The 25,301-nt window shown below is 47.9% G+C and overlaps 1 protein-coding gene across 2 annotated transcripts; it reads right to left on the minus strand.

Moving 5' to 3' along the window:
* Positions 1–3,174: 3,174 nt before the first annotated feature.
* Cnr2 (cannabinoid receptor 2) lies at positions 3,175–25,293 on the minus strand. Of its 2 annotated transcripts, XM_057784725.1 has the most exons (3): positions 25,177–25,293; positions 12,046–12,195; positions 3,175–5,394 (listed from the first exon to the last, which is right to left on the minus strand). In XM_057784725.1, exon 3 carries the CDS (start codon positions 5,349–5,351, stop codon positions 4,269–4,271), a length of 1,083 nt encoding a protein of 360 aa, XP_057640708.1. In that variant the 5' UTR covers positions 5,352–5,394; positions 12,046–12,195; positions 25,177–25,293; the 3' UTR covers positions 3,175–4,268. The 2 variants fall into 2 exon arrangements, with proteins under 2 accessions (XP_057640708.1, XP_057640707.1); XM_057784724.1 differs by lacking the exons at positions 12,046–12,195; positions 25,177–25,293 and adding an exon at positions 12,257–12,310.
* Positions 25,294–25,301: the final 8 nt, after the last annotated feature.

Here is a 25,301-nt window from a genome sequence, read left to right on the forward strand (position 1 = left end):
AGAACACGGAGTAGCCCATGTTACTGCACCGATCTTCAGGAGTAGAATGAAACTAGATTGTTTTATTTAGTGGCTAATTAAGACCCATGGTATCTTTGCGCTATACATCCAGCCGGCAGGTGGCGCTTAGCCTATTGCAGACTTGCACAAGAGATTTAGAAATAATGAGGTAGAAACGTAAAGAAGAAACTTTATGAGGAGAAATGGGTGCTGAAAGAGGAAGGGCAGATGTGGTTATTTTGGCCTGTCTTTTATTTATTGAACTTACTTTTAAAACTCTGAGGCATTTAATTATTTTAATTTAATTTTAAATTGTAACTTAAATTTATTTTGAGATGAGGGGGTCTCATGAAGCTCAGGCTGGCCTTGAACTTACAGCTAGATGACCTTGAATTACTGATTCTCCTGCTTCTACCACTTGAGAGCCAGGATTACTGGTTGGGGAGGCACCACCACTCCTGGTTTTATGCAGTACTGGCTTTTTGAACCCCAGAGATTTGCCCATGCAAAGGACTGAGCTGCACCCCCAAATTCCTGGGGACGCTCAGAGAGCTTAGTGTCTACCAGCAGGAGCTGGGGTGTAGTTTAGGAGTACTTAGCATGTTGGAAGGCCTGTGGTGCGGTTCAGTTCAGTGCCACCAAACAAGCCCACAGAGGGCCACTGAACACAATTTTTAGAATAGCAGGGCCAGAAAATTGAGAGCCAAGAGACCCTCTTTGCCTCAGGAACATCTGCAAGGTTTGCCAAGCCACCTGGTTCCTCTACAGTCAGCACAGCCCAGTGGTGTGTGTGTGTGTGTGTGTCCATAGCTGCAGGAAGTACGCAAGCCAGAAGTCAGGTGGTTCATGTGGCACAACCATCTCCATGGTTGCCGAGACAACCACCACATGTCAGAGCAGTAAGAGGTTTTACTGCTTCTTGATGGCACCCTCCTCTGAGGAGAAAACGGAGGTAAGGAGATGGGCAGGGGGTGCCCAAGATGACGCAGTGGAAACCTTCCCTCCACCTACTCTGTCTGGCACCTTGGAGAAAATCAGGGCTTGTGTTAACAGACTAAGCACTTCCTCCTTTGGGGAGTAATAAGGAAGCATAGGGTATTTTCTGTTTCTTCCTTCCCAAGGTAATGTTGAAATATGGTCTAAAACACTAAGCACAGAGGACTTAAAAAATAATCAACTTCTCCCCTCATCCTTCCAAATAGTGATAAGAATTTGCAGTAGCCGGGCGGTGGTGACGCACGCCTTTAATCCCAGCACTCGGGAGGCAGAGGCAGGCAGATCTCTGTGAGTTCGAGACCAGCCTGGCTACAAAGGGAGTTCCAGGACAGGCTCCAAAGCTACAGAGAAACCCTGTCTCGAAAAAAACAAAAAAAACAAAAAAAACAAAAAAAAAAAAAAAGAATTTGCAGTAGCTTTCGATGCACAGAACGTGTTTTGGGGAGAACAAAATGGGACCCCGTGACCTTCATTTGACCTAACAGAGAAACAGGTTGTCTTGCAGAGGCCTGTGGGAGGGTCTGGGGTCTGTGGCAGAGTGGACAGACCTGCACTATTAGGAAGCCTGAGTTTTTTGCCCTGGACACCCCCTTTTGGTTTCTCTGGGTAATGGGCAAGTCTTGTCTGCTGGTTGGATCATCATTTAAAAACAAGGCTGTCTCTCATTTCTCCCCAAGACCCTTGCCTTGTCCTTCCTCTTCACAAACTCTGCCTCTCTACTTAAAGCAAAGGTAGAAAGTTTTAATAGCTGGATTCAGAGCTGGATTGAAAGTTGGCTAGAGGTTAAGAGCACTGGCTGTTCTTCCGGAGGACCCAGGTTTGATTCCCAGTACCCACATGGCAGCTCACCACTGTCTGGAACACCAGTTCTAAGGGATCTGAATCTCTGTGAGCCCCAGGCACACATGTGGTGCACAGACATACATGCAGTAAAACACTCCTACAGTAAAATAAAATAGAGAAAGAGAAAAGAAAAAAAGTGTCTCACTTAGGTGAGGCTGGCCTTAAACTTTCAGCAATTCCACCTAAACACCAGGGTTATATTTGTGCACCGCTATGCCCAGCTCCGGCTCTTCGTTTATTTTTTATTTTGACTCGGGTCCCACCAATTTGCCTAAACTGAACTTGAACTCTGTGTACAGCCCAAGCAGGCTTTGAACTTAGACTCTTCTTGCCTCAGCCTCTAAGGGAGCTGGAATGAGCAGGCCTGTGCCACCAGGCTCAGCTTCCCTGACTTCCTGTCAGAATGTAGACGGCCAGTGTGGAGGCCCCAAAATGTGAGCCTATTTCCACCTTGACCGAAGGTCAGAGAATTGAGACTTGCCTCCTGTTCCTTCCGGGTTGTGGCACTTCTACTTCAAACAAAGGTCCCTCCCTCCTAGAGGCAGCTTGGAGAGTTCTGCTTGCTCAAGGTTATTGTCAACAGGTGTGGCTAATAGCCAGACCTCGGGCTCCAGGAATAGAGACGTTCCCACCTCAAACAAGAATCTAAGGATCCAGCTAAGGGATAACTTTGGATTCCTTTAGGAGATAACTTTGCATTCCACATAGGGAGTGGTTTGCCTACAACAGAATATTTTGATCTAGGATGTGTGGGTGACTTGTTTTATTCTAGCAACAGAATATTTAGCTGTAGCCCATGACCTTCATCTGGTCTGTTCAGTTCCTTGTAGCCTGTTTGTTGTTGTTGTTTTTTTGTTTGTTTGTTTTTCGAGACAGGGTTTCTCTGTGGTTTTGGAGCCTGTCCTGGAACTAGCTCTTGTAGACCAGGCTGGTCTCGAACTCACAAAGATCTGCCAGCTTCTACCTCCTGAGTGCTGGGATTAAAGGCGTGCGCCACCACCTCCCGGCTATCATGTTTATGCGATCTTTTGTCTTACTCCTACCTTTTGGGGTCAGGGGTATTTTAAGCAGTTGGAAATTTCAGTACTCACTGGAATTCCCTCCTGATACTATCCTGTATGTTTCTCCATTTTATTATTTTCATTCGCGTCTTTATAATCTTTCCTATGTTTCTAAATCCCTGCGCCTCTACCCTGGCAAGAGGTATTTTTGTCGAGGCTGGTCCACGACGATAGGGTTTGTCTCCTTCGTGGCTGGACATCTAGGACTGGCACAAAACCTGGTGTGCACATATTTATGATGCAGATTAAAGAGCACACGGACAGGGAGCACGTGGTTTTTAATGTATTAAATGACATTAATGGATAGTTTTCCCTTCACTGTGCCTGTGGTCCCCAGTGTTAACCCTCCTGTCACCAGCAGTGTCTTGAACCTCCCTCTGTTGGGGACAGCCCTTAGTGAAGGTAAAATTTAGGTACCCAGGGACATAGCATAGGGCTGTGGACAGAGGATGTCAGCCTGTGTCTGGACCACAGCAGGAAGTCTCGCCTCCTGGGCTCCTTCTTTTGTCCCCCAGGACCAGAGTATGGAAGGCTAGGTGAGCATTGCTGGAAACAATCTAGGACCCAGAGAATCTTTGTGAATATCTTGCTTCGTCCTGGAGCTAGGCTGGCCGGGGTACTGCTACACTAGACGCAGCAGCTGTGACAAGGTCAATACAGGTCCCTCCAGACTGTACCTCCAGTGGGTCCCCGAGGACCTAAAGTCACATGACTCCAGGGCTTATCAGGGTGTCAAGAGGGCCCTTGCCCAACAGGATGCTCTGAGCTGATGGCTTGTGACTGTCTGAGCCAACACCCTTGAGCCTCAGCACACCACAATTCTTGATCCTCAAGAGGCAAGGGTCGCCTGTAGGTGGGGCCTCACTGAGTTTTATAGCCATGGAATCCAAAACCATACAGACAGAGGGAACCAGAGCTAGCTGGTCTCACTGCCAATCATCAGCAGGACAGCCTGGAATCCGCACCATGGCAGCCATGGGCACTGATGAACTTGCAGGCGGTGGCCACACTGGCCAGAGTACTCTGCGATCCCAGGAGAATAGGTCCTTCATCTTCTCAGACCACCTCTGGGTCCTCTATTACAGTCCCTGGAGGCCCCTCTTGCTTCTTGGTCTCTGGAGTCAGGAGGGTTTCCTGACTTGATGTAAACAGAACCTGTCTCGTCACAGGCCACTTTCCACAGACTGTGCAGGTCAGCATGACAGGTCACCCTCCAACCGTGAAGCCCAGTACTCTTTGGCAAAAGGGGGTCCATGTTTAGTCCCCTAGAGCTGGTTCCAGAAGGACGCAGGGTCTGGGACTCCTCTCTCCTTGAGCGAGAAAACTGATTCCTCATGCAGGCTGTTTCTAATAGGAAACTAGGTACCGTCAGCAATTGGAGCAGCCTGGACTTCTGGAAGCAGGCACCACGGTGGTTTTCACATCAGCCTCTGTCTCTGTAACTGAGGACCTTGGGGCTTCTTCTTTTCCCTCAGACCCGAGCCCTCGTAGATGCTTCTTCCAGCCGACCAGGCAGTGCTGGGCAGCGGAGCGGATCTCTCCACTTCGCAGGGCATAAATGATAGGGTTGACCATAGAGTTAAGCAGGCACAGCATGGAACAGAAGGCGAAGGCCTCCTTGACCTGGTCACTCAGCGTGCTGACCAGGCTATGGGCCATGAGAGCCAAGGCAGGGAACCAGCATATGAGCAGAACGGCCAGTACCAGCCCCAGGGTCTTGGCCAACCTCACATCTAGCCGCATCCGAGCTAACCCAGGCACCTGCCTGTCCTGGTGCTCTGCCAAGCTGGCTACATGTTGGTGGGCTTTCCAGAGAACATACCCGTAGGTGTAGACGATGCCAATGAAGAGAACGGTAATGAAGAGGAGCCAGCCCAGCAGGTAGTCATTGGGGATGAGTGGGAAAAGCTCAGAGCAGGGACTAGGACAACAGGTCCACCCCATGAGTGGCAGGTAGGAGATCAATGCCGAGAGGACCCACATGACACAGAGGGCCACCAGTGCCCTCCCACGGGTGACTAGAGCCTTGTAGGTAGGTGGGTAGCACAGACATAGGTACCGATCAACAGCGGTCAGCAGCAGGCTGCCTACAGAGGCTGTGAAGGTCATGGTCACACTGCCGATCTTCAGCAGGAAGACGGCCTTGGTATCAACACCGTGGAAGACGTGGAAAATGACGAAGTTGCAGGCAAAGATGATGCTGGCCAGGAAGTCAGCCCCAGCCAGGCTGCCAATGAAGAGGAACGAGGGCTTTCTGCGGAGCCGCTGGGAGGACAGGATAAGGTAGAGCACAGCCATGTTCTCCAGGGCACTCAGCAGACCCAGCAGGGTACACAGCACCGCCACAGCTATCTTCTGGGCATCGCTCAGGATCATGTAATCCTTCATCGGGTTGAAGTCCGAGCCGCTCTCTGAGCCATTGGTCACCTCTGTCTCCCAACATCCCTCCATGGCCAGGCTTTGGCCTCTACCAGGTCTGGCCCAGAAGACTTGGCTGTAGATAGGGAGAGAAGAGTCTTGGGATGTTAACAGTAATGCCTCCCCGGGGAGCCGAACATTTACCCGCGTGCTACAAATATCAATTTATATTTTGTTGTCAAGCATTTAGCCTTTCGCCCAAGCCAGGACTTTGAGTTTCCAAGTAGCAGAAGTGACCTGCCAGGTTTTTGGTCTTTTGTTTTCTAAAGAGACAGATCCTAAAACTTCCTTTTAAAACTAAGGGGAATTCCCAGGGCCAGCAACCAAAACAACAAAATCAGGAAGAAGAGGAAGTGACGATGTAGGGATATTTTTTTCTTTTACTTATTTTTGGTATGTGTGTGTGTGCATGTGCATGCACACGCGTGTATATGCTCATATGTGATGTGTATCTGCAGGCATGAGTGTGCCACAGAGTGAGTGTGGAGGTCAGGATGGGTTCTCTCCTTCTACTGTGGTTCTGGAAATTGAACTCAGGACATGAGGTTTGCACACCAAGCACTTTAACTCACTAAGCCATCTTGCTGGTCTACTTTCTCTTTTCATTTTTGAGACGTGGCCTCACAAGGTAGCCTTGTGTAGAAGGAGTGGCGGGCCACTTCCCGCTGCTGCCCTGTTCCCGGCTAGCTTTACCCAAAATAATTACACGGAAACTGTATTCATTTACACTGCCTGGCCCATTATCTCCAGACCCTTATTGGCTAACTATCACATATTGATCTAACCCATTTCTAATATCTGTATTGCCACTTGACTGTGGCTTACCTGCATGAGTCTAACCACCGTCTGTCTTGGAGAGGAGAGTTATGGCGTTTGCCTGACTCTGTTTCTTTCTCCCAGCATTCTGTTCAGTCTACTCTGCCTATCTAAGTTCTGTCCTATCAAAAAGCCAAGGCAGTTTCTTTATTAACCAATGAAATTAACACATAGAAGACCCACCTACATCATTCCCCCTTTTCTGTTTAAACAAAAAAGAAAGGCTTTAACTTTAACATAGAAAAATTACATATAAGCCGGGCGGTGGTGGCGCACGCCTTTAATCCCAGTACTCGGGAGGCAGAGGCAGGCGGATCTCTGTGAGTTCGAGACCAGCCTGGTCTACAAGAGCTAGTTCCAGGACAGGCTCCAAAACCACAGAGAAACCCTGTCTCGAAAAACAAAAACAAAAACAAAAACAAAAAAAAAAAAAAAAAAAAAAAAAAAGAAAAATTACATATAACAAAACAGTTACAAAGCAAGAATTACAGTTACAATTTATATCTATTTTATCTTTTATCATAACTAAGGAAAACTATAACCATTCTTCACCTCCATCAAAGACTCCAGAAGGATATAATATTACCTAAGTAAACAAGAAATAAGCAACTTTCAAAACTCTAGGAATGACAGAGACATCTCACTCCTGTTTCAGGTTCCAGAGCAGCTGGGATTACAGACAGGCATGTGCCACCAAACCTGTCTTCAGTTTCGTGTGTGCGTGTGAGTGTGGGTGTGTGTGAGAGTGTGTGTATAAGTGTGTTGCTGTTGTCGTCCCAATTTTGGTAAGATACCAAAGGCTAACAACGATTTGGGGATGGGAAACAATAGTGCGGACTTCTCTCACGTGTTGGGAAGATAAACTCTAAAGATGCAATATGTTGTGGACTGTAATGGTATCTGCTTTTAATCCCAGCACTCAGGAGGCTGAGGTAGGCAGATCTCTGAGAAATGGAGACCAATTTGAGTTACATAGTGAAATTCTGTCTCAAAAACAATTTTTTTTTTATACTCATGTAGGGAATGTAGCTTGCCTAGCATGAACAAAGCCCTGGGTATAGTCTCCAGCACTGCATAAACTGGGTGTGGTGGCACACACCTGCAATCCCAGCACTGGGGGGGGGGGGGTGACAGCAGGATCAGGTCAAAGTCATCTTTGTCTTAGAAAAACAACTGTATGGGGGCTGGAGAGATGGCTCAGCAGTAAAGAGCGCTGACTGCTCTTCCAGAGGACAGGGGTTCAATTCCTAGCAACCACATGATTTATAACCATCTGTAATGAGATCTGGTGCCCTCTTCTGCCCTCTTCTGGCCTGCAGGCACACATGTAGGCAGAACACTGTGTACTAAATAAATAAATATAAATAAAGTTATAAAAATCAATTGTACTATATATAAGATATAGAAGTCCTGTTAATTTGAATATCAGATAATCATTTTTAATATAAGTATTTCTTGAATATTGAAGAAAAATACTTAGGACAACTAAACATTGTGTGAGACATTATTAAACTTAATAAGAAAGCAAATTAAATACTCCTCCAGAAAGACAAATTTCCTAAACAGATAATGTGGGATTTTTCCATCTAGAGGCCCATGGAATTTGAATTCATAAGCTCGGGGATGAACAACGAGCATACAAGAATTATCAGGTGTGCCAGCATTTGCAAGAGTTTTATATAACTCTTGGATATACTTTAGAAGGGCAAGGTGGTGGTGGTGCACACCTTTAATCCCAGCACTCAGGAGGCAGAGGCAGGCAGATCTCTGTAAGTTCGAGGCCACCCTGGTTGAAGCATGATTAATAAAAACTCAGAGAGAAGCTGGGCGGTGGTGGCACACGCCTTTAATCCCAGCACTCGGGAGGCAGAGGCAGGTGGATCTCTGGGAGTTCGAGGCCAGCCTGGTCTACAAGAGCTAGTTCCGGGACGGGCACCAAAGCTACAGAGAAACCCTGTCTCGAAAAACAAAAACAAAAACAAACAAACAAACAAAAAAACCTCAGAGAGAAAAACTGGGATAGGGTACAACCAGAAGGTCTGAAAAGCAGTACAGCCAGTCACTGGCTCTCACCTCGACCTCAGTCTGAAATGGTGATCCTGCCTCCAGGAATCTCACTCAGAATGAGTCTGTGCCTGAGAGCTGTCTCCTGTTTTATAATCCTCTCTAGTTCTGGGATTAAAGGCCTATACCATTACCGCCTGGTTTCTATGGAAAACTAGTGTGGCTCCTGGGATTAAAGGTGCATGCCATTGCTGCCTGGTCTGTAAAGCTGGCCAGTGTGGCTGTTTTACTTTCCCAAACCCCAGGCAAGATTTATTTATTAAAATACAATTGAAATGCCACCACAGCTTGTTCCAGGACAACCAGGATTATATGGAGAAACCCTGTCTCGATGAAACAATAAAGAAAGAAACCAAAAAGTGTGAACGAAAAAGATAAAAATAGCCGGGCGGTGGTGGCGCACGCCTTTAATCCCAGCACTCGGGAGGCAGAGGCAGGCGGATCTCTGTGAGTTCGAGGCCAGCCTGGTCTACAAAGGGAGTTCCAGGACAGGCTCCAAAGCTACAGAGAAACCCTGTCTCAAAAAAAAAAAAAAAAAAAAAAGTGGAAAAGATAAAAATAAAAGAAGGGGTTGGAGAGATGACGCAGAGGCTAAGAGCTGTCCACACAGAGGACCTGAGGGTACACGGAAGCTAAGAGCTGTCCACACAGAGGACCTGAGGGTACACGGAGGCTCACAACCACGTCACCCTCCAGTTCTAGGGGCTCTGATGTCCTCTTCTGGCCTCCACAGTACACTTAAACACATAAAATAAAATAAGTGAATCTTTAGTTGGGCGTGATGGTTCATGCCTTGAAACCAGCACTCTCAAGGTCAAGGCAGCTGAGTTCAAAATCAGCTGACTTACATAGCACAAAGCATGTTCACGACCTTGTCTCATAAAACAAGAAGAAAAAAAATAAGACAAACCAAAAAACTTACAAAACAAACAAACCAACCTAAAAGGAGACCGGAGGTGGATGAGATGGATCAGCTGGTAGAGAAAGGTGCTAAATCACTGCATCTCCCCAACCCTGGCACACACACACAATACATACACACACACGAACGCATGCACACACATGTACACACACATGAACACATGCACACACACGAACACATGCACGCACACACTCGTGCACACACAATATGTCACACACACAAATGAATGAATGAATAGATAAATAAATAAATGTGATTTTGTTTTTGTTTTCTTGAGACAGGTTTCTCTGTGCACCCTTGGCTGACCTGAAACTTGCTCTGTAGACAGGCCAGGCTGGAACTCATGCCTCTGGCCCCCGGATTAATAAGGGCAACAAATATGATTTTTTTTTTTTTTTTTTTGGTTTTTCGAGACAGGGTTTCTCTGTGGTTTTGGAGCCTGTCCTGGAACTAGTTCTTGTAGACCAGGCTGGTCTTGAACTCACAGAGATCCGCCTGCCTCTGCCTCCCGAGTGCTGGGATTAAAGGTGTGCGCCACCACCGCCCGGCTCAAATATGATTTTAAAATTAAGCAACATAGGGGGTTTAGGACCCCTGGTGATTAGGTGTGTGACTTCAGCGACCTAAAGGCCTGTCTGGATGACATTGAGTTCAGGCTCAACCCTGATGCCTTGAAGACCTCATCTCAAAAATAAACAAATAAATAAATAATTTGCAGTCCATATGGAGTTGAAGCCAGCCAGGGCTAATTCTATCTGTAGTCAACAAACCAAACAAAAAAACCCCAAAATAAGACTGTCTGCTAAGAGACCTTTGTTGCTGAAAAGTCCCTTATCTTTTCAGCAGGAGGAAATCCAGTCTAGGAAGGAGCAGAGGAAGTCAGCTGCTGTGGTGAGCTGATAAACTCAGGAATACATTCCACTTTTTAATTTCTTTGACACAAGCTCTCTCTGTGTAGACCAGGCTTGCTTCCAACTCACAGGGGTCTGCTTGCCCCACCAGTGCTGCAGTGAAGGGCCTGGCTCTCCGTGCCATGCTCACTTTTCCTGTTTCTCTCCTGTGACTGTTGAGTTTTTGTGTGGATGAGTGTGCCTGTGCTTGTGTGTGTGGAGGCTAGGGATCAACAGCCAATGCTTTCTTCAACCGATCTTCACCTTATCTCTCTGAGGCTGGGTCTCTCTCCCGGAGTTCACCAATTCAGCTAGACTGGATGGTCGCCAAGTCCTAGGGATCCTTCTGTCTCTGGCTCCAAAGTGTTAATAATGACGGGTAGACATCATGGCTAGTTGTTTTGTTTATTTATTCATATTTCTTTTTTTAATGCTTGAGTCAAAAAGAGCAAGCACTTTACCATTTGGGCCATCTCACCAGCCCCTTCATCTGTTTTTTTTTTCTTTATTTTTTAAGTTTTTTAGTTTTTTGAGACAGGGTTTCTCTGTGTAGCCCTGAGTGTCCTGGAACTCGCTTTGTAGACCAGGCTGGTCTTGAACTCAGAGATCCACCCACCTCTGCCTCCCAAGTACTAGGATTAAAGGAGTGTGCTACTACACCTGGCTCTGTTTTTCTATCTATCTATCTATTATCTATCTATCTATCTATCTATCTATCTATCTATCTATCTATCTATCATCTATCTATTATCTATCTATCTATCTATCTATCTATCTATCTATCTATCTATCATTTTTGTGGTCCTGGGGGATCAAATCTCAGGCCTTACACATTCACAAGCACTCTACCACTTTTAAAGAAAGGTTTCTTTCTTTCTTTTCTTTTCTTTTTTTTTCTGAGACAGGGTTTCTCTGTGGTTTTGGAGCCTGTCCTGGAACTAGCTCTTGTAGACCAGGCTGGTCTCGAACTCACAGAGATCTGCCTGCCTCTGCCTCCCAAGTGCTGGGATTAAAGGCATGTGCCACCACCGCCCGGCCACTCTACCACTTTTAGCCAAATATACATTGTATAGATTTCCCCCGCCCCTCTTCTTTTTCCATGTGGTCACAGGAAAAATATCAGCAGCATCCAGGAGGAGGATGCTCTACCTTCCAACCCACACCCAGCTGGCCATCTGCTGCCTCTGGGGAGAAACTTCACCTTCAGACCTCCTGGCCTTTGCCCCGGGTTTTTCTGCCCCATATCTGTCCTGGACTTTCCTTTAGTTCCTCTGCCCAGTGGAGCCTTCCCAAGCCTGCAACCATGCATCAGCCTCCCAGAACGTTCTGCGTGTATCGGCCAGTTTTACACGCTGCCTTCCCTTCAACTATTCCAATAACCAAGAATATGGAATTTAATTTCTATAGAATATTGTTCTTGGAGTGGAGAAACAGGTTAGCTGGTAAAGGTGCCTCCCAGAAAGTCAGACAACCTGAGCTGGATCTCCGGGACCCATGTAAAGACGGAAGAAGAGAGTTCCCCCCTAAGTTGCCCTCTGACCTCCAGAAGCAGGCTATGGGATGCTCACACACATACACACATGCACATAAAATAAATAAATAAAAACTTAATAAAATTTTAAAAATATTGTTTCCAGCCAAAAAAATGATTTCATCTACACAACACTATAATCTAAAACTTCAGACTGCAAGACTGCTGACTGGACAGATGGCTCAGTGGACAAGATACCCTGGAAGACCTGAGTTCAGCTCAGCACTCTCCTTAAGAGCTGGGAGTGGCCAAACACCTGCCTCACCTGTAATTTCAGAGTTGGGTGGGGCTGACAGAGGAGTCACTGGAATTTGCTGACCACCAACCCAGCTCTGGGCTCAGCCAGAGACCTTGTTGCAAAGGAATAAGTTAGAGATCCATAAAGCAGGACACCCACATATACACCCCCCACACACAAACACACAGATACACAAATTAATAATAAGTAAATAAAAAAATAAACTGAAAGTTCTGGTTGGGAGTGTGAGTCATGGTAGCACATACCTGTAATCCCAGCACTCAAGAGGCTGAGGCCGGACTGCCGTGTGTTTGAGGCCAGGACATAGTGCGTTCTAAGGCTGGAACTGCTGGCAGTTTGATGTTGGGTAGCGTAATGAGTTCAAGGCCAGCTTAGGCAACACAGCAAAACCTTGTCTAAAAATAAATAGACCAATAAAAAGTAAAACTAAAATAAAACCTTTAGGGAAGGCCTTACCCCATCCAGAGCGAGCACAGACAATGGTGGCTGGTGGCTGTGCCTCACCCGGCACAGTGTGGTCGCAGACCACTGTTACCATCCAGAGGAAGGGCAGGAAATGCATGCATTTGATGGACATCCTAACAAGGCAACAACAGGAAGCACAGAGCAACAGGAAACCCAGCTCCCTGTCCCCACGCAGATAGAAACACTCCTTTAAGGCCACACTGATCTTCTAGAAGGCCTAAGTTTGTGCTTGCTACACAGAGACTGCGAGTTTGTTACGCAGGCAGCCGCTCTGGTTCCATCTGTCACTCTCATCATGTGACTGTGGGCAAGTCCCTCTCCTCATCTGCGAAGTGACAATAATGTTACCCGCCCGTTGTTAGGGAGGCCAAGTGGACCGAGGACATCCGTTGTAGTTTTTGAACCTGAGAGCTGGCAAGATCTTTTTGATCCTTTCAGAATGTATATAAGACCTGTCCAGCTTGGTATGGTAGTGCACTCATTTAATCCTAGCACTTGGGAGGCAGAGACAGGTGGATCTCTATGAGTCTGAGGATAGCTTGGTCTATGTGGCAACTTCCTTACATAGTAAGGTGTGGTCACAAAAACAGTTAATAGTATACACACACGTGTGTGTGTACACACACACACACACATGCATGCTCATTTTTTAAAAAATTTTATTTTATGTGCATTGGTGTGAGAGTGTCAGATCCCCTGGAACAGTAACTATAGACAGTTGCGAGCTGCCATGGGAGTATTAAGAACTGAACCCCTGTCCTCTGGAAGAATAGCCAGTGCTCTTAACTGCTGAGCCAACTCTCCAGCCCATAAATGAAATTCTTTTTTTGTTTGTTTGAGACAGAGATAGGATTTCTCTGTGTAGCCCTAGTTGCCCTGGAACTTGTTCTGTAGACCCGGCTGGCCTCAAACTCACAAAGATCTGCCTGCCTCTGTTTCCAGAGTGCTGGGATTAAAGCCCTGTGCCACCACCGCTTGGTGATTCATCTATGTTATCAACATGTCATTGTCATTCCACACCTTCAGAGCCACAGGCGTGTGCAAGAACATGATGAAGAGCAAGCTATAGTCTGATGCTGGGTAGATGTCAGAACTAAAGAGAACCAATAGCCCATAACCCCGGCCTCCACACTTCCGGAAATGCCTAGCTCCGAAGGCCTGGTTCCTGGCAGTGTGTCTCTGCTGGGCTGGTATCTGGGGCTATAGCTGGAATCCTAACTCCATCTGACTTTCTGGGGCAAAAACTGGGGGTTGGGGAATTCTCAGAAAAAGGTGTGTCAGGCTTTTGTTTCCACCTGAAGTGAAAGTGTGAAGTGAAAGAGGGTCACAGACAGCTGGCCTCTCCGTGCTACGACGCTGGAGGGGACCGGAAGTTCGTGACTGCAAGTGCCCACAGTGAGAGGCTGAGATTTGATGCCCCAGAAATGCTGAGATTTTTTTTCTGGTGTTGGGGATGAAAGTCAAAGTATTTTGGCATGTGGAGGACGTGCTCTCCCCCTGAGTCACACCCTAGCAATCTTGCTGTTCTTGTCTGGGACTGGGAACGAGGAGGTCTGTATTCTACTTCCTGTCCCGCCACTGAGTCTTAGGGCTGGCCGTCTGGGTTTTTCTTTTTCTCATCTTTGAAGAAGGTAGAGTTGATGGTGGTAATTCATAAGGTCTCTGGATCTCAACGTACCAAGTGTGTGTGTGTGTGTGTGTGTGTGTGTGTGTGTGTAAATGTGTGCTCTATACATTAGAACTGGGGCGCACAGTGTGTTAGACAAGAGCTCTACCACTGAGCTACAACCTGGGCCCTCACTCTAATACTTAATGTCTTCCCTCCCCCATCTATAATAGGAAGGAGTTTGTAATGTATGGACCCTCCATGCAAGTCTCTTCTGTGACTCCTTTTTCCTCTCTCTCTCTCTCTCTCTCTCTCTCTCTCTCTCTCTCTCTCTCTCTCTCTTTCTTTCTCTCTCTTGAGACAGGGTTTCTCTGTGTAGCCCTGGTTGTCCTGGAACTCACTTTGTAGACCAGGCTGGCTTTGAACTCACAGAGATCCACCTGCTTCTGCTTCCCAAGTGCTGGGGTTAAAGGTGTGCACCACCACCGTCTGGCACTCTCCAGTGTCTTGCAGTTGTCGAAGAAGTCACAGGAGTCTGCCTAGTGGAGCTAAATTCATCTCAAGCCTTGTTGATATTTGCTGTCCATCACCCTGCCCAGACTTCCCTGGAGTCTCCATCGACAGGTTGGACTCCTTCTTTGTGCCTGGACTGTATCAGTCTGTATCAAGCTTAACCGCCACCCTTCTGATGGAGTCCATTGAAAGGATGGCAGACACCTCTAAGTTTTACTGTTCCAGACCCGGAGTGCCAAGGTTTTGGAATGACACGTCACTGAGTCATGTCACCGAGTTCCGTCACAGACACAGGCTGTGTGACCTGGAGCAAGTCGGGGCCAGTCAAACTCTCTGAACTTCCATGTCGTCTTCTATGAGTTGGGAATCCAGTCCCACATTCCGACATGCAGATTATTAAATTATTTAAAACTCAGTAGTAAGTGTTAGGGAGATGTTCAGCTGGTACAGTGCCTGCCACATCAGTCGAAGTTTGATCTCCCAGGACCCACATAACAAAGTCAGTTATGAGCCAGGCCTAGTGGAACACACCCTTAATGCCAGCACTTGGGAGGCAGAGGCAGGTGGATCTCTGAGTTGGTGACTGACCTGGTCTACACAGTGGGTTCCAGGGCAGCCAGAGTTACATGGTGAGAGCCTATCTCAATAAATAAATAAATAGGTAGGTAGGTAGAAAGATAGATCGATAGATAGATAGATAGATAGATAGATAGATAGATAGATAGATAGATAGATAGATAGACGCTAGCAAAAGCCAGGTGTGGTGCTGTGGATTTGTAATTTCAGCACTGGGGAGATGGAGATAGACAATTTTCTGGGGCTTGCTGCTCAGCCAGTTTAGCTGAAGCAGTGAACTCCAGGTTCAGTAAGAGACCCTGTCTCAAAATAAAGTGGACAGCATCTGAGGAACAACACCCAAGGCTGACCTCTGACCTCTGTAAGTACACACATGCATAGAAAGAAGTAATAGTAACAACAACAACCTAAGCAGGAGCATGGCTTCCAGACGGAGCTGGAGACAGAGCTGGAGACAGAGCTGGAGACGGAACTGATATGACGCAAAGGGAAGGGTCCTGAGACGTTCAGGGTCTCAGCCGTGGCTTGGCCCAGTCAGTTCTGTGAGAAGCGACAAACACTACAAAGATAAACTTCAATAATGGATGTGTCGGGTTTCTCCTATCTCAGACACGCATCCTGAGTTTGGAGCCACAGAGAACAGCTTTTAACCTGCTCCAAAGCTGCGCCCACAGTCCGTTATTTCTTCCAAGAACACGAAGGGCAGACTTCATACCCAAGGTTTCCATCATCCTGGGCAGAATGAAGTGTTCATGGCCACTCCAATAAAAACCCCAGTGGGTTAGCTGGGCAGTGGTGGCGCACGCCTTTAACCCCAGCACTCAGAAGGCAGAGACAGGCGGATCTCTGTGAATTCGAGGCCAACCTGGTCTACACAGAGCAAGTTTCAAAACAGACTCCAAAGCTCCAGAGAAATCCTGTCTCAAAAACCAAAACCAAAACAAAACAAAAACCCAACAAACAGCAAGCAACAACAACAAAAAGAGAATGGAGACCTCAAAGCGGCCCCTACAGTGACACTTTCTCTATCAAGGTGTCTATCCCTAATAGAGATGCTCCCTGTGGGGGCCATTTTCATTCAAACCACCACAACTGTTGAGCCATCTCTTTACCCAGAAATAACATAGCTTTGTTTTTGTTCTTTTTGGTTTTTCAATACAGGCTTTCTCTGTGTATTCCTGGCTGCCCTGGAACTCGCTCTGTAGCCCAGGCTGCCCTCAAACTCAGAGATCTGCCTGCCTCTGCCTCCCTAGTGATGGAACTAAAGGCGTGTGCCACCACCACCACCACCTGGCTTAGAAATAACATCTCTTTAATGGAGATATCCTTATTGCCTGAAGATTAGCTGCTTCAACTCAGTCTGCTGAACTGCCTGCTGTGGTTAGATTCTATGCAGGGCGAGTTTCCTCCGTCACAGGCACAAGGGACTTTGTGTGTGCTGCCCTCTCACTCTCTGTTGTTACTCAGATCCATAGCATCTATTCTTTTTCTTCTTGTGGTCCTGGAAGTTGTGCCTACAGCTTCCTACACACCACGCAAGCACTGTACCACTGAATTTAGACATCCTCAGACTCTTTTTCTTTTTGAGATGCTCTCACTGTGTAGCCGTGGTTGGCCTGGAACTCCTTATGTAGACCAGGCTGAACTGTAACTCACAGTGATCCTCCTGCCTCTATCTCTGAGTCCTGGGATTAAAGGCATGGGCTATAACACCTGGCCAATCCAGTCTTTAATTTTTTTTTAAGTTTTGAGACAGGTTCTTGTTAACTTGCCCAGGACAGCCTTGAGCTCATGATCCTTCTTCTTCAGCTTTTAGAGTAGCAGGTGCTGTTATCTTTTCTTTAAAATCAAATTATTTGTTTGTAACAGACAGTTGGTAATTGTGTATTTATGACAACATAGTAGCAGGGCAGCTAGAGCTACATGGGAAAATCCTGTCTCAAAGAGAGAGAGAGAGAGAAGGACTAGCCAGTGTGGTTCTCCCCCTCTCACTGGGCATCGCTTTGTACTGGGGAAATAGATCTTCATCTTTAAGCAGGAAGTGTGGGGAGATTTGGGTGGGAGAGCGTCGTTGTGAAAATCCCTCCGAGGGTGGCCACCCCTCTGTTTGTAATGTGCTTTCTGTAGAAAAGGAACTTTCATGCCAAATCAAGTAGTGTGGCCGTGGGAGGACATGGGACCGAGAAGCCTGAATAATGACAAGATTTTGCACCCTGGTTTCCCTGTACATCATGGATAGGACATGGTTGGCCTTGTCTTGGCTTTCTTCATCCCCTGTGCTTTTCCCTGCTGGCTCTGAACTTCTTGGCTTGGTCAGATTTCACAGAGTGGAGTCCCTACCCAGGCCCGGTTTTGATTTGTTTAAATGGTTGTAGCATCAGGAGGTGGGAGGTGCAATTCAGACAGGTGCCCCCAACAGAAGAGGGGGCTTAGGAAAGGGATGTGAAGTAACTTCAAACACTCTGTTAGCTGTGACAATGTTAACACTACCATTAGTGCTGAGTCAGACTTACGAAGACTGCAAGTCGCAAAATGAGCCTAGCAACAAGCTGATGGTGGCGGTGGTGTTGGTGGCGGTGGTGTTGGTGTTGGAGGTGCTGCTGCTGTCAAACCACACAATATCTTGCTGGGAAAACTCACTCGTGGGCTCTGGGTTGCTAGGATTTGGTAGTGGTGACAAAGCAGATGGCAGGGACTCAGGAACAGCTGGAAGAGGCTGATAATGAATTAAACCTGGCAAGGACAGTCCTGTCTCAGAGAGATGGGCCCCTGAAGGCTGAACCAGGAGGATTGTTGAGAATTTAAGGCCAGCTTGAGCTAGATGATAAGGATTTATTTATTGCAGTTTTTTTTTATTTTTTGAATTTTTGAGACAGGATTTCTCTGTGTAGTCCTGGCTGTCCTGGAACTCAATTTGTAGATCAGGCTGGCCTCTAACTCAGAGATATGCCTGCCTCTGCCATTCAAGTGTTGGGATTAAAGGTGTGTGCCATCATGCCATGCTTACTGTTTTGGTTTTAATATTTACTTTATTGTTTGTGTGTGTGTGTGTGTGTGTGTGTGTGCCATATGTGCGTGTGAGTGCAGGTGCCTGGGGAAGCCAGAAGAGGGTGTCAGAGTCCCTGGAGCCAGGATTACTGCAGTTTTGAGCCATTCCATGTGGCTGCTGGGATTTGAACTCAGGTCCTTTGCGAGAACAGCACACACTCTTCTTTTTTTTTTTTTTTTTTTGGTTTTTCGAGACAGGGTTTCTCTGTGGTTTTGGAGTCTGTCCTGGAACAAGCTCTTGTAGACCAGGCTGGACTCAAACTCACAGAGATCCGCCTGCCTCTGCCTCCCAAGTGCTAACAGCACACACTCTTAACACTGAGCCATCTCTCCAGCCTCATAAGAAGAATTTAAAATAAACCTAGCACATTATACCACTTGTAAGGCTGGGAGAAGCCAAAGTTTAACTTTGTAAACAATGCATATAGTTTGAAATTTTTATTACTTCTGCTATCCAGTTTCATTAAGTTTGCACACACAATTTGTTTTAGCAGCGCTGAGGATTGAAACCAGGCTTTATGTACGTTAGGCAAGTGTTTTACCACTGAGCTTCATCCCGACCACACGTTCAATTGAAGTGTTTAAAGCAGATATGAAGGAGGGGGAGAAAGCGTAAGTGGCATTCTTACAGAAAATAGTAAATGTGCTCGGAGTGTTGGGGGACTCCTGTAACCTTTAACCTTTAGCGCTCAGGAGGCAGAGGCAGGCAGATCCCTGTGAGGCAGCCTGGTCTACAGAGCAAGTTCCAGCTGAGCTAAGGCTACATAATGAGTGTGATCTTGTCTCAAAAATTAAAAAAAAAAACAAAACAAAACAACCGGACAGTGGTTGGTGCACATCTACAATCCCAGCACTCGGGAGGCAGAGGCAGGAGGATCACTGTGAGTTCAAGGCCAGCCTGGTCTACAGAGTGAGTTCCAGAATAGCAAAGGCTACAAAAAGCAACCCTGTCTTGAAAACCCAAGAGGGAGAGAGAGAGAATAGTAGACTTATTTTCAAATCACTTCCTTTCTCACGGCCCGCAGGAAATGATGAAATGGCTTAATAATTCCCACTGCGGCTTGTGAATTTTTATGCCACTGTGAATCAAGTCATTGAGTTCAGACCTGAGATGGTCAAGTTCAGCTCCACTTTCTCTCTTAGTTCACTGTGTAACCATTGAGTATCCTGATGGAGGAAATGTACAAACAGATACTAACCATAACAGCATGGGCAGATAGCCTGGCTTGCTGGTGTTGCTGTTTTGTTTTGTTTTTCTCTGTGTAACCCTGACTGTCCTGGAACTAGCTCTTGTAGACCAGGCTGGCCTCGAACTCACAGAGATCCACCTGCCTCTGCCTCCCAAGTGATGGGATTAAAGCATGTGCTGCCACCACCTGGCCTCCAATGTTATTATTATGAAGTGAGGACCCATGTGTCTCACGATTTGGTGCTTAAAAAGTCAATATACAGAGGCAGGCGGATCTCTGTGAGTTCGAGACCAGCCTGGTCTACAAGAGCTAGTTCCAGGACAGGCTCCAAAACCACAGAGAAACCCTGTCTCGAAAAACAAAAACAAAAACAAAAACAAAAAAAAAAGTCAATATACAACCAGGTATGGTAGTGTATGCCTATAATCCCAGGACTTAGGAAGCTGAGGCAGTAGGGTCCTGAATTTAGGGCTAGCCTGGGTTATACAGTGAGTTCGAGGTCAGGCTAGACTATATAAGGAGATCTCATCTCCCTAAACGAGCCCCTGCAAGTGAATTTATACTGTTATTTTTTTTATTCTGTGTGTGCTGTGTATGCACATATGCGTACATGTATGTAGCCCTGAGGTTGACGTCAGGGGTCTTTCCCTATCGCTCATCGTCTTGTTTTTGGAGTCAGGATCTTTCATGGAACCTGAAGCTGGAAGCTTTAGCTAGCAGGGCTGGCAAGTGAGCCGCCTATCTCTGAAGCTGACACTGGGGCTCCAGGTGTGAGCCAGCACGCTGGGCATTTCCGTGAGTGCTGGGGATCCACACTCAGCACAGCCTCTTCTCACGGCAAGCACTTTACTCACGGAGCCAGCCCCGAAGACCCTGATTTATACCTTAAAAAAACCTGATGGCTGGAGAGGCGGCTCCTCTGTTAGGAGCACTTGCTGCTCTCGCAGAGGGTCCAAGTTCCCTATACTCATATTGGGTGGCTCACAACTGCCTAAAACTCTAGCTCCTGGGGAGCTGTCTGAAGTTTCTCTCCTCTGGAGGCACCTGTACTATTGTGCATGTATCCATACTTAATTTAGAAGAAAATAGTAATTAATTCTGCATGGCTGTTTTGCCTGCATGCATGTCTATGCATCATATTATGCCTGGTGCACACAGAAGCCAGAGAGAGCATTAGATCCCCTCAGACTGGAGTTATAGACTGTTTGAAATGCCATGCTGGGAACAACGCAGTCCCCTGGAAGAGCAGCTCATGCTCTTAACCACTGAGAGATCACTTCAGCCCTCATAATAGATCTTTAAAAAAAAAAAAATGTTTGGCAAAGCTAAGAGTCGTGGCACACACCTGTAATCCCGCCACTTGGGCGATGGAAGCGAGGGGATATTGAATTCTAGGTTGGCCTGGGCTGTATAATCTGCCAAAACCCAAACAGCCAAGCATCCATCCTGTCACTCTGGTTACCGACACCCAGATTGTCCTTTAACTGATCTTTGACACTTTCTTCATTTTTGAGAAAGGCCAGATCTATTTTGGTTAGTTGTTTTCCACCTTCATCTAGCGTAGTCTGTGAACCCCTTCTTCTTGTTTTGGGGTGTGGGATGCTCCTGACTAACTTCTGTCCTAGCCACGCCTCTGTCATCAGCCCCTCGTAAATCGCAATCCTACATCTCAAAGCACCTTCCAGATCTGCTGACCTGTTCTTCAGAAACACGCATTGTTCTCCATAGACCCCCAAACTCCTGTCCGTGGTACCATTGGACCAACCAGTACCCAAACACATACACAGGAAGGGCCCACTGAATTCGGACAGAAGCACCACCGTGACCGCACCTGTGGTTCTCGAAGAGGAACTGAGGTGGGGCACAACCCCTAGGGAGCCATGGGAATCACCGCGACAGGGCTGCGGCAGTTTGAGTGGGAGGCACTGGGCGCCACAGACAGTGGGAGAAAGTTGTAGGAAAGGAGGGGAGAGGAGAAGCCACAAAACTTGTTTTGTTTTTCGAGACAGAGTTTCTCTGTAGCTTTGGAGCTTGTCCTGGAACTAGCTCTTGTAGACCAGGCTGACCTCGAACTCACAGAGATCCGCCTGCCTCTGCCTCCCAAGTGCTGGGATTAAAGGCGTGTGCCACCATCACCGGGCGAGAAGCCACGAAACTTAGAGGACACACAACCTATAAAGTCCCTTTTGAGTGAGGTCCCACCCTCTCCTCATGATACTCCAGCAGGCTCCCCCCTGGGGGCGGGGTTAACTCCATTGTGGCCCCACCCTCCTCCACCTGCAGCACCAATCTAGTTTGTCCTCTTTAGCATTAGGGGTCTTCATCCCTTAGGGGAAGCATGCTTTCTGGGCTTTTCCTCTCCCTAGGAAATGGAAGGAAGGAGTTTCCTTCTCTTCCGGGCTGTGCTGAGAGAAGCGCCTTCCAGACACAGAAGTCATGGCCAAGTGCCCTGATTTTGCTGGGGATCCCGCTTTGGCTTTGGCAAAGCAGTTACTCTCTGGACCCCATTTCTATCTTGGGACAGGGAAAAAAAACATCCCCCATAGGATCAGGATGTTATGACATAAGACAACGCCAGCGACAACCGCAAGCACCGGAAGGAAGTCCTGGGGAGAGAGCACTGGGGAATGAGGAATCCCCGGGGTTTGTGGTTGGAACCACAGAATATGCTCCTTTCCCCCTGGAGTCAGGCTCTCCGGCTGCACTATGGTGGCAATGGTGACCAGAGCTGCACCTTCACAACAATGAGGGGTTCTCTACCCTGCCCACCTGTTTATTCTCACAACAGAGTAGGGATCGGCTAAGACTGGCCTGGTAGTTTGAACTGAGATGACCTTGAACTTCTGGTCTTCTTGCCCTCCTCTCCTGAGGGCTGGGATCACAGGCCTGTGCCACCAATCCTACTCTGCGTGTCTCTGGGGCTAGAACCTAAGTGGTCTTGGGTTGAGCAACAGCTTTGCCCACCATCTTGGATGGCTTTTAAATCTGGGTGGGCTTCAGTTTTGCACCTTACAAGTGTGAGTGACCATGAGTCACTGTGAAGACCACACAAGGGGAGGTCACCAAATGGCACCTTCTAGAGCCAAGCAGCGTGGATGGATTTGGGGCACAAACAGGCACGTGTAAGAGGCAGGCTGGGAAGCCATGGGCTGCATCGGTGGAGCTGAACACACAGAGATCCAGGAAGTGTTGCTAATCACCCAGTGTCACCTAGTTAGTGGGGTGGCTTGGGTCTGTCACAAGATTCAGCACCGTCCACTCCCGCCCGCTCCCCACTGCCCTGACCAAGTGACATTGTGCAATGCTGCTGCTGAGCCTTGCTCTCCTTATCTGTAAGATAGGGCTGGCCGTCTCTCTGCAGACAGCCTTCTGAGGCTCCCGCCTGAGACACTTTTCACAATCATTTGGGGCAGAGGCAGAAGTTCCTGGAAGACAGTCTAGTCCCTTGTGAGAGTACTGCTCAGGGGTGGAGAGCCAGGGCCGAGGTGGGCAGGAGCAAAGGGCATTCGCTAGCTGAAGCCATGGAGAGAGAGGCTGCTTACTTAGTTCTTGGACTAGAAAGGGATCATAGGCCCCTCAAGTATCCAGGAGCTGGGCTCTGATCCCTGGAGAGTTGGGGGAAGGGGCTCCACGGGAGAGCATTGGGTGGTTCATTCTGAAGGCCAAACATTAAGGACAGTGTTTTAAGTCTTGACAAAGAAACTGGGACTCCAGCTAGACCAGGGACGCGGTAAGGCTGGATCTAGCTGGGAAGCGTGGACATTAGGGCAACAGGCATCTTTGGTTGGAGCCAGAGTATCGTATCAATGAAGCTCTGTATGTGACCTGAGGGCCAATGCCCACTGGTTTAGCAGGATGAGGCTCGGAGGCTATTGCATGTAATTCCATCAGAATAAATGCAAGGCACCCTGAGAACACGCAGGAAGAGTGATGGGAGCCGAAGGGTTGAGGACATAGCTCAGCCTTTCAAAGGTGTGCTGTGTAAGCATGAGGACCATCCTTGGGGGCGCCAGAGCCCACATGAAAACCTGGCACAGTGATGTGCATCTGTAATCCCAGCATGATGCTGGGGGATACAGGAGGATTCCTAAGACGCACCAGCCAGCCAGACTAGCTGAATCAGTGAGTCCCAGATTCAGTGAGAAACGGTCCCAAAAAAATAGTGTGGAGATCAAATGAAAAAGACACCCAACACTAACTTCACTTGCTTTCGCAAGCATGCCCACACAGGCACGCGCATAAGGGGGAAGTAAGACGGGAGGCAGTCATTTTATCAGCTTGACGGAGGACAGGGGAAGGATGATCTCACTGGTGGAGAGCCACACACAGGGCTCGCTCCGCTAAGGGAGCAAGCTTCCTCGAACCACGACAGCCGCAGAACTGGGGCATCCTCAGACTTACTAAATCTTTCACCAGCCTTCTTCTGCCCAGTCCTGTCTTTCATGATCAAGATGCATCTCCCTTGAGGCAAAGTCCTATTCTGGGGAAGGAGTTGGTGGCCTCCTTTACTCGCTTCTAACCCACAGCATGGGCAGAGCGGGCAAGGGGCAAGCAAGCTCTCATTTACTGAGCCCAGCGCTGCTGTCTATCCCCTGTCTGAGCCTTTACCACACCTGTCTGAGTCCTTACCACAAGCCTGAGGAACTGTGCTGTCCAGAAGAAGCCGAGGGGCAGAGAAGTAGAGTTATGTGGTGTTGAGTTCAGGTTCTACAGGAGTCGACGCCTCAAGGACCCCACTCAACATCTCTTTCCCTCAGTGAGTGTGACCTCCATAGATGCAGAGCCCTGGCCTCCTGGGCCCAGAGCCTTTTTCTGTGTCTGACAGTCGATCACTTCATTCATTTTTCCCCCTTCTATAAAACAGGGATCCGGATTGCCCAGGTGAGCCCTAAAACCTTAGTCTCCTGGGGCTCCTTTCCAATTCCCCAATCTGCTTTGGTAGTTAAGGATTAGGCTAGGAAGCCAAAATGTCTACCCTCAGGCCACTGTTCTCCATTGATAGCCCCTGGGGCTTGAGGGAAGTGGCACATAGCCTCCCTCTGCCAAACAGGAGACATGATATAGTTTATCACAGACACAGCATTTGAGCAGTGAGTGTCTAGTAAAGGAAACCTTGGAAAGCCCTTAGAGCAGAGCCCAGCCCTCAGAGAAGTCTGCTTGTTCTCTGGGCACTCGCGGTTCTTCCTCTATAGCTGTGATTATCTACAAAAGGCCTTCAAAGGATCAGTCCTGTGACCAGGGCAGTCATTAGGCCCTCACCTGACATTCCAGCCACACCCTCGCTCCTGCTCCACCCCTGCAAGTCCTCCTGCCCAGCTGCTTGTGGTCTGGGGGTGTACCAGAGTAAGGGGAGGTGGAAAGTCAGCTAGGGATGGGGACACCAATGATGTCATCAGTTTTGGGCACTTGTCACCATGCTAGGGTGGGCTTTTAGATGACACAGTTGCCTGAGCCGCCCATGTTCCTGAAGACAACCCCAATAAACTTAACAGTTCACTAAACTGAACTGGAAGGGAAATTTCTTTAGTCTAGTGTGACTTTCTGTTTCTGGGTGAATAGAAGCGCACTCCCCAAGGAAAATCAGCTCAGTTTTGGGGTTTGTTACTATGGTGAACGGCAGGGAAAATCCTGTCTTAGGAGGGTCCAGCCTTGAGCATCACAGTGACCCATGCTCTTGGTCTGACATCCCTCCCTCTGCCTCAGACAGCCCTCTCTCTCTCTCTCTCTCTCTCTCTCTCTCTCTCTCTTTTTTCTTTTGGTTTTTCGAGACAGGGTTTCTCTGTGGTTTTGGAGCCTGTTCTGGAACTAGCTCTTGTAGACCAGGCTGGTCTCGAACTTACAGAGATCCGCCTGCCTCTGCCTCCCAAGTGCTGGGATTAAAGGCATGCGCCACCACCACCCAGTTTAGACAGCCCTCTCTCTAGCTCTAGCTCTAGAACAGAGGCTTGAGGAGCCTGGGAAAAAAGCAAGCTACTCACGGTTGCTTGTCGGCAGCCCGCTGGAGCTTAGAGAGCCTTCCTGGCTATTTGTGTTCAGATCCGCAGGCTCAGCCTGTGTTCCGCACTAGGTCCTGAGAGCCACAGTTCCAGCTGGTTTCTCTTGG

Source organism: Chionomys nivalis, chromosome 11 (assembly GCF_950005125.1).
Source record: "Chionomys nivalis chromosome 11, mChiNiv1.1, whole genome shotgun sequence".
In the NCBI taxonomy this organism is placed as follows: domain Eukaryota; kingdom Metazoa; phylum Chordata; class Mammalia; order Rodentia; family Cricetidae; genus Chionomys; species Chionomys nivalis.